The sequence below is a fragment of the Spermophilus citellus genome, assembly GCF_964194105.1.
Source record: "Spermophilus citellus genome assembly, chromosome: 6".
Classification (NCBI taxonomy): domain Eukaryota; kingdom Metazoa; phylum Chordata; class Mammalia; order Rodentia; family Sciuridae; genus Spermophilus; species Spermophilus citellus.
In genome coordinates this window covers 133,871,877-133,885,685 of record NC_138187.1, presented here as the reverse complement: position 1 = coordinate 133,885,685, position 13,809 = coordinate 133,871,877, and the positions used below count along the sequence as shown (strand labels likewise).

General features: G+C 50.0%; 1 protein-coding gene across 1 annotated transcript in view; it reads right to left on the bottom strand.

Moving 5' to 3' along the window:
* The window catches only part of SYT2 (synaptotagmin 2), a 112,832-nt gene that overhangs the window by 11,284 nt on the left and 87,739 nt on the right, over nt 1-13,809 (bottom strand). The window contains 3 exon segments of the mRNA XM_081299031.1: nt 216-335; nt 1,778-1,944; nt 2,809-3,003. Of these exon segments, the coding sequence (XP_081155157.1) occupies nt 216-335; nt 1,778-1,944; nt 2,809-2,986 (465 nt within the window). The 5' untranslated portion in view covers nt 2,987-3,003.

Genomic DNA, 13,809 nt, shown 5'->3' with positions numbered 1-13,809 from the left:
GGTGGGCAGGTTAATAGCAGAGTCCCCCTGGAACCTCCCCAGATCACATGGTGGCCATGCCAGGGTTGATACCCAGGGATATACCCCCTGTGCCTTCCAACTTGCCCTCTCCATGGAAAGGGACAATGTCCAAAACCTCTAGAATCACTGCGTCTATCCCCATTCTGCCCCAAGAACCAAGCCCCACCTCGCCTGTCCCCGCCAGCCCCACCCACCTGGTTAGCCTGAAAATCATAGTCCAAGGAAAACTGCAGTTTGCCCAGATTCTCCGGCTCCTTCTCCTCCTCCCCTTCGCCTTCCCCCTCGGTCAGGCCCGTCTCATTGTCATCGTCATCCTGGGGACCTGAGGGTGGGGAAATGGGTTAAAAGGAGAGAAGAGAGCAACTTGGCCCAGCAGGTGATGGGAACCTGGCCCCTCTGTGCCAGACCCTGAGCCAGAGCTGAGTGGGGCCATGAGGGAAGGTGGGGGGACGCCGCTGCCCCCCAGCCCACGGGCAGCCCAGGTAGAGCCCAGCCCTGCATTGGGAAGCCAGGCTCTGGGCTTGGTGCCTCGTTCCCCTCCAGGAGCACAGTGCCAGGTTGCCAGGAGCTCTGCCATGTGGCAGAGCTTGCTTCTGGAGGCAGGGGACTCACTTCTGTCACAAGAACATTCCCCCACACTTTCCCCAGCTCGGACCCCTCTCCCCATCCTGGGCAAGACATACCAGCAGGGCATCCCAGGCCAACAGGAGCAGGGCGCGTCCACAGAGGAGGGAAGAGAGGAGAGAAAGTGATGTCAGAGAAAAGCCTGTGGCTCAAGCCAGCCCCTGATGTCACCGCCACAAGGTCAGCTCAGGACGACTAGGCCCATGTCACTCTTGGACACCCACACACACACACACACACACACACACTGCAGGCTTCTTCTGGCCCGTGTACACACATGCACATAAGCACTCAAGACCACGATGACTTCTGGTCAAATTCTTGAGGCTGCCTCTTCCTTTCAACCTCCATCCTGGTTCCTTGAGTGAGAAATGCCACCCGTCACCTCCAATGAAAACATGGGGACCGTGATGCACACAGGGGCCTCTGTAAACTTGAGGCTTTGGCATATAAGGGACCTTTTGAGGCTGACCAACACCAAAAGACAGTGGTAAATTAAATTAAATTATTATGATGCACCACGCATGCCTGTAATCCCAGCAACTCGGGAGGCTGAGACAGGAGGATCATGAGTTCAAAGTCAGCCTCAGCAACTTAGGCACTAAGCAACTCAGGGAGACACAGAAAAAGAGCTGGGGGTGTGGCCCAGTGGTAAAGTGGCCCTGGGTTCAATTCCTAGTACCAAAAAATAAATAACAGTTATTCTGATGAGTCATGATTCCATTCATCCCTGACCTGGTGCCTGAAGACCTTTCTCCCGGCTCATTCAACTCCTTACCCCGGCCCAGCCCAGCTAGATGCCTCCAAACAGGCACCTGCTGTCCTTCAGTCTGTCCTGGCGGGAAAACACAGGGTCACCCACAGTGTCCTCCTGGTGATGGAGGGGTCTGTCTTGTCCTCCTCTGTTCCAGTGGCTGCCTGGGATGGGGGCCTGGCTCTCTCCCTTTCCTTCTCAGGGATGAGCTCATGCTGTCACCTGGGTAAGCTCCCCTTGCCACTAGCAGACGGTGGATGAGGTTACCCTAGATGCAGCCCACAGAGCCCCGTGGAGTCTGCAGGAGGAACCAGCTTAGCCATGGCAGCCCTGGAGCCACCCCGGGTGGCCGGCAGACGCCCAGCCACCCTCGCCTACCTGGCCCCCCTTCATGTCCTTCATGTTCATGGCGTTCTTCATGCCTTTGCCCTTCTCCTTCTTGTTCTTCTTCTTCTTGCAGCAGCATTTCTTGCAGATGCAGAAGCAGCAGGTGAGGAGCAGGAGGCCCGCGACCACAGCGATGGCGATCAGAGCCCAGGGAGGCACTGCCCACAGAGAAGAGCCCTGGTCAGCACACTGGGCCTCGCGGCCCGGACCCCACAGCGCTGGCAACACAGGGGCCCGTGACCCCCACCCCAACACCCACGTTGTCCCTTTCTCAAGCCACGTGTCCATGCATGGTTTGCAAAGTTGCGGTGCTCGAGCGACTGTCCAGCAAGGCCCTGCTCTTCCCCAGCCTGTGGCTCTGGTAGAGGAGAGAGCGTTGGGTGCTGCTCAGAAGAAGACCAGCTCGTCTCCATTAACAGGAGTGTGTCTACTTTGATCCTCGGAGAAGCTCACGCTGGAGCAGATGGACTGGTCCTTATCACACCCGTGTGAAGGAAGAGTCCCTTGGCCCCACCACTAGTGTGGAGAGGGCTGACTCAGGGACAGAGGCTCTTTCAGGTTCTGGCCACCAGGAAGCCTGGGCTTTGCAAGGTCAGGTGTTCCCGGCGGGGGTGGGCTGCTCTCCGTGGTCCTGAAGCACCGGGTCTCACCAGTGTGGCTGCCCCCCCAGAAACTGGGCCTGTGCACACAGCCTTGGCCAGAGTTCAGAAAGTAGCGGGGCTTTTATTTTCCATATTTCAAAATGAAGTGGTTTTACTATACTACCGAAAACTATGATTTGTACAAATTTTTCCTTTTAAAATAATGTTTTAAGTTGTAAAATATTTTCCCCTTGCTGGAATTGAGGCACGTAAACTAATCTCCTTGGTCACCCCATTAGTTCAAGACCACAGCCCCCTTCCTAAAGGGGTTCTGCAGAGAATCCAGGCTGAGACCCACGCTTCAGGAAGCAAACCTATCTCAGCTCTGCCCTGCCCACAGGCCCCGCCCAGAGTCCCCTCTCAGCCCCCAGGGCCACTCACAGGGGATCTTGTTGATCTCGTTGAAGAACTTGTCCTTCAGCTTGGCGAACATGTCCTCCTGGCTCTCCCCTGCGCCCCCGCTCCCCGTGGAGTTGTCTGCAGGGCCGACTGGCAGCGGGGCAGTAGTGGTGGCAGGAGCCACAATGGGCTCCTGGTTCCTCTTGAAGATGTTCCTCATGGTGGCAGAGGGGACAGCTGGGGTTGAGAGGAGAAGAGGGCAGGGTGAGCATCCAGGGACCCCGATGCAGAAAGCGCTGCCCAAAGGACCAGAGAAAGCTGTCTTAAGAGCTTGTGTGGACGTTAGAGAGGACAAGGAAAGGGAAGTCAGCAGAGTGGAGAGGACCAGGGGAGGGAGGAGGGGAGGGAAGAGGGAATACTGGGAACGATATTGGCCAAGTTACACCGTCATACTGAGTGCACGTATGAATATGTAACCACACATCCCACCACTACGCACAACTATAATGCACCAAGAAAAATGCAGAAAAAAGCCAAAAACTATTAATAGCAATCCCTTTAGAGTTCAAAGATGTTCTGCATAATGTTAACACCTGTGCAAAAACACAATAGCCATCACGTCAGTACACGTATATTCAGGGGCTGCGCAAAGTACTCTCCATGTATGACCTCGTTTAATCTAAACAACCAAAGTATTATTGTTCCCACTTACCAGATGGGGAAACAGAGGTTCGGAGAGGTTAGGAAATCTTCCCAAAGTAATTCAGTTGAACAAGTTGGCTCTCTGACAGCTTTGTCTGACTCCAAACCTAGAAATCTAATCCCTTTCCCAGATTCACTTAAATCTAACCCCGCAGCAGGTCTAGGAAGGAGCAAGGTTTTCAGGGAGATCTCTTTCAGCTTCTGTTCTCTCTGACTTCCATGACAGTCACTTTACCTTGATTCTTTGCCTGTCCAAACAAGGCTCACGCACAACGCTCCTACTCACTTCCCGGCTCCGTCTCCTCCCCTGTCCTCTAGGCCTCTCTCCTCAGCCCTCTTCCCTCCCTCCCCGTCTCCCCCAGCACCCACCTCTTCCCCCATGGCTGGATCTCCATCCCTCGCTATGCCCCTCCTCCACCTGCAAGAACTGGATTCACTAATAATAAATGTGACCCAAGATGACTGCAGAAAATCTGGGGATGGAGGCAAAATTGGGGGATGAAGGAGAGAGAAGAGGGGAGGGGAAGGAAGGGGAGGGAAAGAAGGAGCAAAGGAGGAAGGAGAGGCCACATTTCTACCATCCAGAGAGCTAAGGTGAGCATTCAGTATATTTCATGCCACTATTTTTTTTCTGGCTGTTTGACTTGTTGAGACCACGCTATATATAATTTGGTGTTCTGCCTTTTGTTTTTTACCTAAAATATTATCAGAAACCTTTTACTTTATCCCTAAATTTTTCCTTTTCATTAAATAGCTAAATTATATCCCACTGTGGAGTAATTGGTTAATCAATGTCAAAATGTCTGGACGTTTAGATAATTTCCAACTGTTTGCTAGCAAAAATATTACTATGCGGCTGAGTATGTAGCTTATTGGTTGGGCTCTTGCCTAGCATGTGCAAGGCCCCAGGTTCAATATAACACACACACACACACACACACACACACACACATGCTATACCACCCACCACCTGGGTTTTTTATATTTTGTTTTGAGACAGGGCCTTATTAGTTTGCAGAGACTGGCCTCAAACTTGCAATCCTCCTGCCTCAGCCTCCTGAGTTGCTGGGATTACAGGTGCATGCCACCATGACTGGTTGAGGTTATATTCTTGAGTTTCTGCCTCACTCCCAATCGTGTGCCCACATAGTATTTTTGCTTCTCATGACTGGGTGGGTATGTGCCTCCTCCCTCCACACCAAGCACACCATGGGTTCCAAGGAGATGTCCATTGGCTGCTGCACCCCAGGAAATCCAGCAGTGTAGACACAGAGGCAGACCAGCTCATAAGAATGAACAGCATCCGTTTCACCTAATGACAATTTACCATTTGTTTGTGGCTGAGGATTGAACTTAGGGGCACTTTATCACTGGGCTATATCCCCTGTCCTTTTTATTTTTTGAGACAGGATCTCACGAAGTTGTGGAAGGTCTAAGTTGGCTGTGAACTTGTGATCCTTCTGCCTCAGCCTCTCGAGTCACTGGGATGGATTACGGGTGTGAACCACCACACTGGACTCCAACAATTTACCATATATTTGAAATTAAAACAAGCATGGAAATACACATGGAGTTACAAAAACAAACATGGAATTGCAGAGCAGGATGCACACAGAGTTTTATTTTATTTTATTTCATTTATTCTGTACCTGGGATAGAATCCAGGAGGGCTTAACCACTGAACCACACCCCCAACCCTTTTTTAAATTTTTATTTTGAGACAGGGTCTCACTAAGTTGCTTAGGACCTTGCTAAGTTGCTGAGGCTGACCTTGAATTTGCAATCCTCCTGCCTCAGCCTCCTGAGTCGCTGGGACTACAGGTGACCCCCACGTGCCTGGCAGCAGGAGAATTTTAAAGGAAAAATGTGAGACTGTTCTGGTCGGGTCAATTCTCCACTGCGCTGAGTTCTGAGGGAGAGTTTTAGGGGTTCGAAGTTCTGTCTTTTAGGGCCCCCTGGACCTGCTCTCGGGCTGGCAGGCCCCTCAGGTTCTCTGAGAACTGCAGTCAGCCCATCACCAGAGAAAAATGAGAGCCAAGTATGCCCACAGCCTGCCCAACTGCCCAGGATCTTTAAAAAAAAAAATAACAGCTCTCCCAAGTTTATAATTCATCCGCCATATAATTTACTCATTTAAAGTATTCAGTGGTTTCAGGGTAGTCACAGAGTTGTGGAACTACAGCTAGGAGATAATTTTAGGACATTTCCCCTCCCCCAAAGGAAACCCCATGCCCACCAACTGCTACTCCCCACGCACACTCTCCCCCCAGCTCTCGCCACCACCCATCTTTCCATCTCCTTAGATTTGCCTTTTATAAACATTTCATATAAATGGTTTCTTAAGCCAGGCGCAGCGGCGCACACCTGTAATCCCAGAGTTTGGGGAGGCTGAGACAGGAGGATTGAGAGTTCAAAGTCAGCCTCAGCCACTTAGAGAGGCTCTAAGCAGTTTAGCGAGACCCTGTCTCTAAAGAAGATGTAAAAGGAGGCCAGGGATTTGGCTCAGTGAGCCCAGGAGCTCAGTCCTTGGTATCCAAAAATAAGTAAATAAATAGATGATAGATAGATAAATGGATTCCTTACACACGCAACCTTTGGGACTGGCTTCTTTCATTTAGTATGATGTTTTCGGGGTTCACCATGGTGTAGCGTATATCAGTTCTTTATTTCTATCATTGCCAAATAACACTCTGTTGTATAAACAGGACACATTTCTGTTTATCTCTTCATCCATTTAAGGACCTCTGGCTTAGTTCCACTTTGGGGTTATCATAACAGTCCTGCTATGAACATCCACGTGTGAGTTTTAGTGTGGACATGTATTTCCCTGTCTCTTAGATACACACCGAGGACTGAGACTGCTGGGTCATGTGGTTACTGTGTTTGACATTTTGAGGAATTAGCCAACTGTCTTGCAAGGTGGTTGCAAGGAATTGATGTTCTTTTCAGCAACGGATGAGGGCTCCACGTTCACCATATCCAGGACAATACGTGTCATGCCTTTTGTTTACAGCCTTCTTAGTGAGGGATGAAGCTGTATCTCGCTGTGGCTTTGATTTGCATTTCCCTGATGACTAATGATGCTCAACATCTTTTTATGTGCTTATTAGCCATTTGATTGTTTTCTTTGGAGAAATGCCTACTCAAGCCCTCTGCCAATTTTTTAATTGAGTGTTTGTCTTTTTATTATTGAGTTGTAAGAGTTCTTTACATATTCTGGATACCCGTTCCTTGTCAGATGGTAGAGGGTGGGCGGGGGAGGTTCCAGTTTAACAGATTCCCAGCCCCTGCGCACACCTCTTCAGGAGCCAGCAACACGCCCACCCTGCAGGGGACCAAGAGGGTTATCACATATATGATTTTTGATGATGTCTAGTGTATTTCTTTTGTTGCTTATGTTTTGGTGTTGTATTTAAGAAACAATCACATAACCCCAGGTCACCGAGATTTACTCCTATGTTCTCTTACAGGATTTTATAGTTTTACATTAAATCTGTAGTTCAATTTGAGTCATTTCTTGTGCATAGTATAAAGAAAGGGGTCATCCCAGGATCCCAGGCACAGTGGTGCACGCCTGTAATCCCAGAGGCTCGGGAGTCTGAGGCAGGAGGATTGTGAGTTCAAAGCCAGCCTCAGCAAATTTGTGAGGCCCTAAGCAACTTAGTGAGACCCTCCTCAAAAAATAAAAAGGGCCGGGGTGATTAAGTGCCCCTGTGTTCAATCCCCAGTATATTAAAAAAAAAAAAAAAGGAAAGAGTCCAAATTCATTACGTGGATATTCATTTGACACAGTACTATTTATTGAAAAGACATCCTTTCCCCACTGAATTATCTTAGTACCCTTGTAAAATACAAGCTAACCATAAATGGTTCATTTCCTGGACTCTGAACTCGGTTGCATTGATCTGTCTGTCTCTCCTATGCCATGTAACATGCTATCTTGAAACTGTTTTGAAATCTGGTGGTGTGACTCTTTCAACTTTATTCTTTTTATAAGATTGTTTTAGCTATTCTAGGCCCCTAGCATTTCCATAGGATTTTTAGGGATCAGCTCATTTATTTATATAATATATAAGATAACTAACTGGGATTTTGGTAGGGATTGTGTTGAATCTGTAGATCAATGGAGGGATTATTGCCATCTTTTTTCTGTTTTGTTTTTTAATTTGTTCTAATTAATTATGCAGGACAGTAGAATGCACTTTGACATATCATACACAAATGCAGTATAACTTCTCATTCTTCTGGTTGTACATGATGTAGAATCACACAGGTTGTGGAGTCTTATGTGCACAGAGGGTAATACCTTCTGACTCATTCTACTAACCTTCCTACCCCACTCCCTCTTCCCGTCCCTTCACTCCCCTCTGCCTAATCCAAAGTACCTCTATTCTTCCCTAGCCTCTCCCCTATTGTGAATTAGCATCCACACACCAGAGAAAACATTAGGTCTTTGGTTCCTTGGGATTGGCTTACTTTGTTTAGCATGATAGTCTCCAGCTCCATCCACTTACCGGCAAATGCCATCATTTCATTCTTCTTTAAGACTTGAGTAATGTTCCATTGTGCATATATGAAATTTTACAATGTCTTTCCATTTATTTAGGTCTTTAATTTCTTCAACATTGTTTCCTACTTCTCAACATACAAATCTTGCCTATTTGTGATATATATTTTAGGTGTTTTATTCTAGTATAAGTAGAATTTTTTTTCTTTTATTTATTTACTTACTGGGGATGCTGGGGATGATACCTAGGACTTCACATATGCCAGACACAGGCAAATGCTGAGTTACACCCTCAGCCTGGAATTGTTCTTTTGTGAATGTGTGTGTGTTGTTTTACTTTTTTTTGGCACTGGGCCTTGAACCCAGGGACACTTTTCCACTGAGCTACATCTCTAGCCCTTTTATTTTGAGACACAGTCTGGCTAGGTTATGAGGTTGACCTCAAATTTGCAATCCTCCTGCCTCATGCTGAACACCCACTGAAGTGACAGGCAGGCACCACTGTGCCTGGCCCTGGAATTGTTTTCTGAATTTCACTTTCAGGTTGTTAATTGTTTGTGTATAAAACTACAATAAGTTCTTGACAGGCACAGTGCACACACCTGTAATCCCAGTGACTTGGGAGACTGAGGCAGGAGGACTGCAAGTTCAAGGCCAGTCTCAACAACTTAGTGAGATCCTGTCTCAAAAAATAAAAATGGCTGGATGTAAGTCTGTGGTAGAATGTTCCTGGGCTCAATCCCGTACCACACACAAAAAAAAAGAGAGAGAGAAATACAATAGGTTTTTGTATATTGATCTTGTATCCTGCCACATTGGTAAGCTCATTTATTTATTCTAATTGTGTGTGTGTGTGTGTGTGTGTGTTTGGGGGGTGTATTCTTTAGGATTTTCCAAATACAGAGTCATGCAAATAGACACTGTTTTATGTCCTCCTTTATGATCTTAACCGTCCTGGCTAGAACCTATGTTGACTGTCACGTGGGAGGGAACATCTGTCTTTGCTCCCGTCTTGAGAGGGAAATTTTCAGTCTTTCTCCATGAAGCATAATGGTAGCTCTGGGTCTTATGTAGATGCTACCACTCAGACTGGACCCACATGGCCATCTGTCCTGGATTTCACACTCTCACTGCCGGGCCTGGCAGTCCTACTCCTCATCCTGCACCCAGCTCTGCCACCACTCACACGCACCCCCCATTGCTTGGCCCCTGCGGTCCCCCAGCCCCACTCCCTGCCATACCCAGGCAGAGGCAGCACCAGCTGGGGGAGGCTGAGGAGAGTGCCCTGAACACACTACTGCTCAGGTGACGCCCCACCAATCCCTTTCCACAACTTCATTTCCTCATAGAACAATTGCAGAAAATGATACCTATTTTTTCAGAGCCATTTTGAAAATTTCGAGAACACATTTGACCTTGGCTGGCACACATCCAGTAAATGTAGGTTGGATCTGAATCTGGGAAGGGCTCCTGGGGCCCCTGAGGAGGTGTCTAAAAATGGCTTCAGCACAGTAGAGAAACCTGAGGTCCATATTCGATGTGGACCTTCTCTCCACGAACTGACCACCAGAAAACAGTCCCCGGGACAGAAAGAGCCAGTAATGAGGAGGTCTGGCTCCTGGGGTTCGGATCCCCCTGCAGACCAAGATGCCCAGTGGGGAAGGTGCATCTGCGGAGGTCTAGAAGTCCAGGAAAGGGAAGGTCCATGAGCAGAGGACCAACCCTGACCTGCTAAACACAGGACTTTGGGAAGTTAGCTGCACAGTGGGGTGGGGACGGGAGGCTGGTGACAGAGGCCGGGAGGAGGCCAGATCAACAGACCAGAAGTGAAACAGACCCAGATTAGGGAAAGAACAAGGAGCTGGAGTAGAGAGAACATTCGAGAGAGACTCATTCATTCATTCAAGTACGTGTTGAACTCATCCCGTTCTGACCTTGTGGAACTTATCATAAGGTGGATGTGAAATATTTGCCCACATATGGATGTAAAATTGTAACAGAAGTGCCATGAAGGAGAGGCAGCTGGTGGTGGGAGAGGGGTGTGTAACCTAGTCTGGGGGAGCAAATGTGCTTTCCTGGGGAACCGAGGATTGAGCTGCAACCCAAAGGAAGAGCAGGAAGTGTCCAGGTAAAGAGGCAGAAAAAGAGCAGCCCTGGCGGAGAGGGCAGCACGTGCAAAGGTCCAGGGGTGAGAAGAGTGTGGCGAGCACACAGCCTGGAGAAGGCTATGGAAGCTGGGTTGGAGCGAGCGTGGATCCTGATGAGGCCAGAAGGATGTGCCAGGCCAGACCAGGCATGGACTTTTGGGATGCCTCCAGGAGTTTTGTCCTTCTCCAAGAGTGGCAGGAAGATGTTTGAAAGACTGGAGGATGGGGGTGAGGTTACACGTACAAACTTCTGTCTTGAAATTTCCACTTTGGCTTAGTGAGTGAGGAAGACTATGGAGCCCGACCCAGAGGGAAGGGGTAGGAGAAGAGACAGCCAGCAACAAAGTTCTGTCAGCCCCGAGCTCTTATGAGACATGAGGCCACATTCCTGGAGATGCTCCCAGAGGGGAATGACTTACAGCTGCCAAGGGGGGGGGGGGGGTCCATTAACAGAGCAGCAGAGGGGCATGGGTGGCTTTTCCAGGGCCTAGAGCCTGGACCACCTTTAAGCCCCTCTCTAAAAAACACCATGGGGTTGTAGCTGCCCAGAGAGTGAGAGAGTCATGAGATGCTCGCAAAGGTGACCCTGGATAAAGGGCAGGTAGAGGCAGCACGTCCTAAGAGGTGGAATAGATTCTGCTCTCACCTTAGTCAGACCTCCAGGAAATGGCACCAGGTGCTCAGACCCATGGCATTTGGGTCACTTTTCCTGTCCAGGTGGGGCCATCCCAACATCCAGCCATATGCAGACTGGACAGCCCAACTCAGTGTTTTCCAAACCTAGCCACCTCCTACCCCTCCACCTGGAGTACCACAAGGGCCTCCCATCTGGAAGCCTCCACTTCCCAAGCTCAGTCTCATCTCCACCCTGCAGCCAGACTGATTTACCTGAAACCACCCATGGCTTCTCGTCACACTTTGACCAAGAGCCCTGCTTGGCCTGGTTGGCTCTCAAGTACATTTCTTGTCCCCGTAGCACCCTGTCACTCACCTCCCCCCAACAGACCCTGTCTTAGCCTCTGCACCTGCTCCCTCAGGCTCAGCCTCACGTGCTCTTCTCTGGAAGTCTCTTTGGGGCTACCATGAGCCCCTCCTATCTTCGTTTCCCACTGTCGTTCTGTGACCTTCCTGCACTCCCTTGGCTGCTCTGTTCATGTCACTCAGCTGACAAGACGCCAGCCCTGGAGAAATGCTGCTGTCAGCTTCTCCAGCTTCAGGGTTTCCCTGGGCGCTGAGCACCACAGGGCAGAGCCTGGGCAGCACCGGGGCCGAACCCCAGCACCACCCTCTGCAGCCACCTCCCCAGCCTGCCCTGCCTCCTTCATAGGGGATCCCCAAGGTCTCCCACCTCGGTGGCCTGCAGCTCACAAACCCTCCTCCCTCCCTCTCTCTCTCTCTCTCTCTCTCTCTCTTATCTGCTATTACAAGAAAAAATTGGAAGCCATTGGAGAGAAATCTCCCCAAATACCCTCTCCGCAGCCCAAAGCAAAGACAAATGTACACATGAGCTGTCATGGGCAGCTTTTTCACTGCTGGGACTAAAAGACCCGACCAGAACCATTATAAAGAAGGAGAAGTTTATTGAGGGCTGATGGTTTCAGAGTCTCAGTCCACAGAAGGCCGGCTCCATTCCTTGGGGCCCAAGGTGAGGCAGGACATCACGGAAGCAGCTCACATGGTGGTCAGAAAGCAGAGAGACTCCACTTGCCAGACCCAAGTGTGGACCCCAAAGTCACGCCCCCAATGACCCGCCTGCCTCCAATTCCCACCTAGCTAATCCTGTCAGGGGATCAAGTCACTGGTTGGGTCAAGGTTCTTGTAAGCCAGTCATTTCTGCTCTGAGCCTTCTTGCATTTTCTCACACGTGAGCTTGGGGGACACCTCACATCCAAACCACACCATGGGCCACCCTCTCCTCCAGACCCCATGGCCCTGGAGGGCTTCTCCTCCTGCTGGAGGCCAGTCCCTGTGCCTGTGCAGGTGGCCTGACCAGCTCAGGAAGCCTTCCCAGTCCCTCTTCTTCTTATGCTTGACCTGCCCCTTCCCTCTGCTGCGGCTTCCTCCAGTTAAAGCATCACCAACCAACCCACCAATGAAAAGCCTCTTGCCTCCACCCAGCTGCCGGGTTCCCCTCCACTGCATGGCTACACCTGGGAAAGAGAGGGAAAGTCATGGGTGACCCCAAGGTCACCAAGCCCAGGTGTAACAGTTAATTTGAATCGTCAACTTGATTGGATTAAGAGATGCCAATGATTAAGAGAGGCTTCTACACACCCAGTGAGGGTGTGTCTAGGAAGGATTGGCATGTGGGACAGACAGCTGGTGTGGAGACCCTCCCTAAGAGTGGAGAGCACCGTCCAATAGGATGGTGGCTTGGATGGAATAAAAGTTGGAAGAACAAGGGAGCAGCGGCAGACGCAAGCCCGATTGTGGCTGCGATCCTCTGGGGATATTGAAATCTGGCATCTTCACTCTTCCAAAGCGGACTCTGCCAGTGATTCTCCAGAGACCTCCCATCTCGTACTAGGGTAGCCCCGTTGATCCCTCTTGCTCTGGGCCTTCGGCCTCCTGGACTGCGCAGCCACTGGTTCTCCCAGCCCTCCAGCCTGCAGACAGCCAATCTGATAAATCCTCTTTTTTACAATTGCATTTCCTGTTGATTCTGTTCCTCTGGAGACCCTAATACACCAGGAGAATTCTGAACTTTGCTGAACTTGACCTCTCACCTGTTTTTGCCACTTGACCACTGCTGCCTCCTCCCTTATCACCCCCTGGTTTTCATCATTTTCCTGACTGCCCTTCAGGTGCCCGGGGTTGCCCTTAGGACCCTTTTCTCCTGCCCTGGTGGCTCCTGGTGGTGTCTCCCCATGCCCTGGCTTCAGCTCCACCCCATTCTCATGACTGATGGAGCCGGAGTCACTCCCAGCCCCTGAGACCCCACTGGCCCCTGGACAGCCACTGGATCTCTTGCTGCGTATCCTTGTGTACTTCCCATCAGCCCTGCATTTGCCTCTCAAGTATTCCCTGTAAAATGCAAGTCTGATCACGTCACTGTGGTCAGAATCCATCCCAGGGAGACAGGGCAAAATCCTTCGGTGGCCTCAGGGCCTCATGTTCTGCACCCAGCACCACCTCAGCTTTCCCTCCCTAGGGTCCCTCACCCTCATCACACTGACTTCCTTTATTTCCTCTAATGCACCATATTACGCTCCCCCACCTCATGGCCTTTGCTTGTGCCCACCCCCAAGCTCCTGTCTGCATCTGTCTCAGCTCAAACAACAGCTCCCCAAAGAAGCCCCACCACCCCACACCCCCATCTAGGCCCATCAGGGCCCTGGCCTTCTGTGTCCCAGCTCTGCCAGATCCTCAGAATGCTCATGCAGTTGGTGACCATTTAAGCAGACTATTTGTTTGGGAGATAAGTTCAGCCCAATACTTCAATTTTTTGTAAATAAGATTTTTTTTTTTTTTTTTTGATGGTGGTACTAGAGATTGAGCCCAGGAACACTTAACTCTTAAGCCACATCCCAGCCCTTTTGATTTTTTTATTTTGAGATAGGGTCTCGCTAAGTTGCTTAGGGCCTCACTAAGTTGCTGAGACTGGCCTCGAACTTGCAATCTTCCTGCCTCAGCCTCCCGAGTTGCTGGGATTACAAGCATGCACCGCCACACCGGGCCATAAATAAT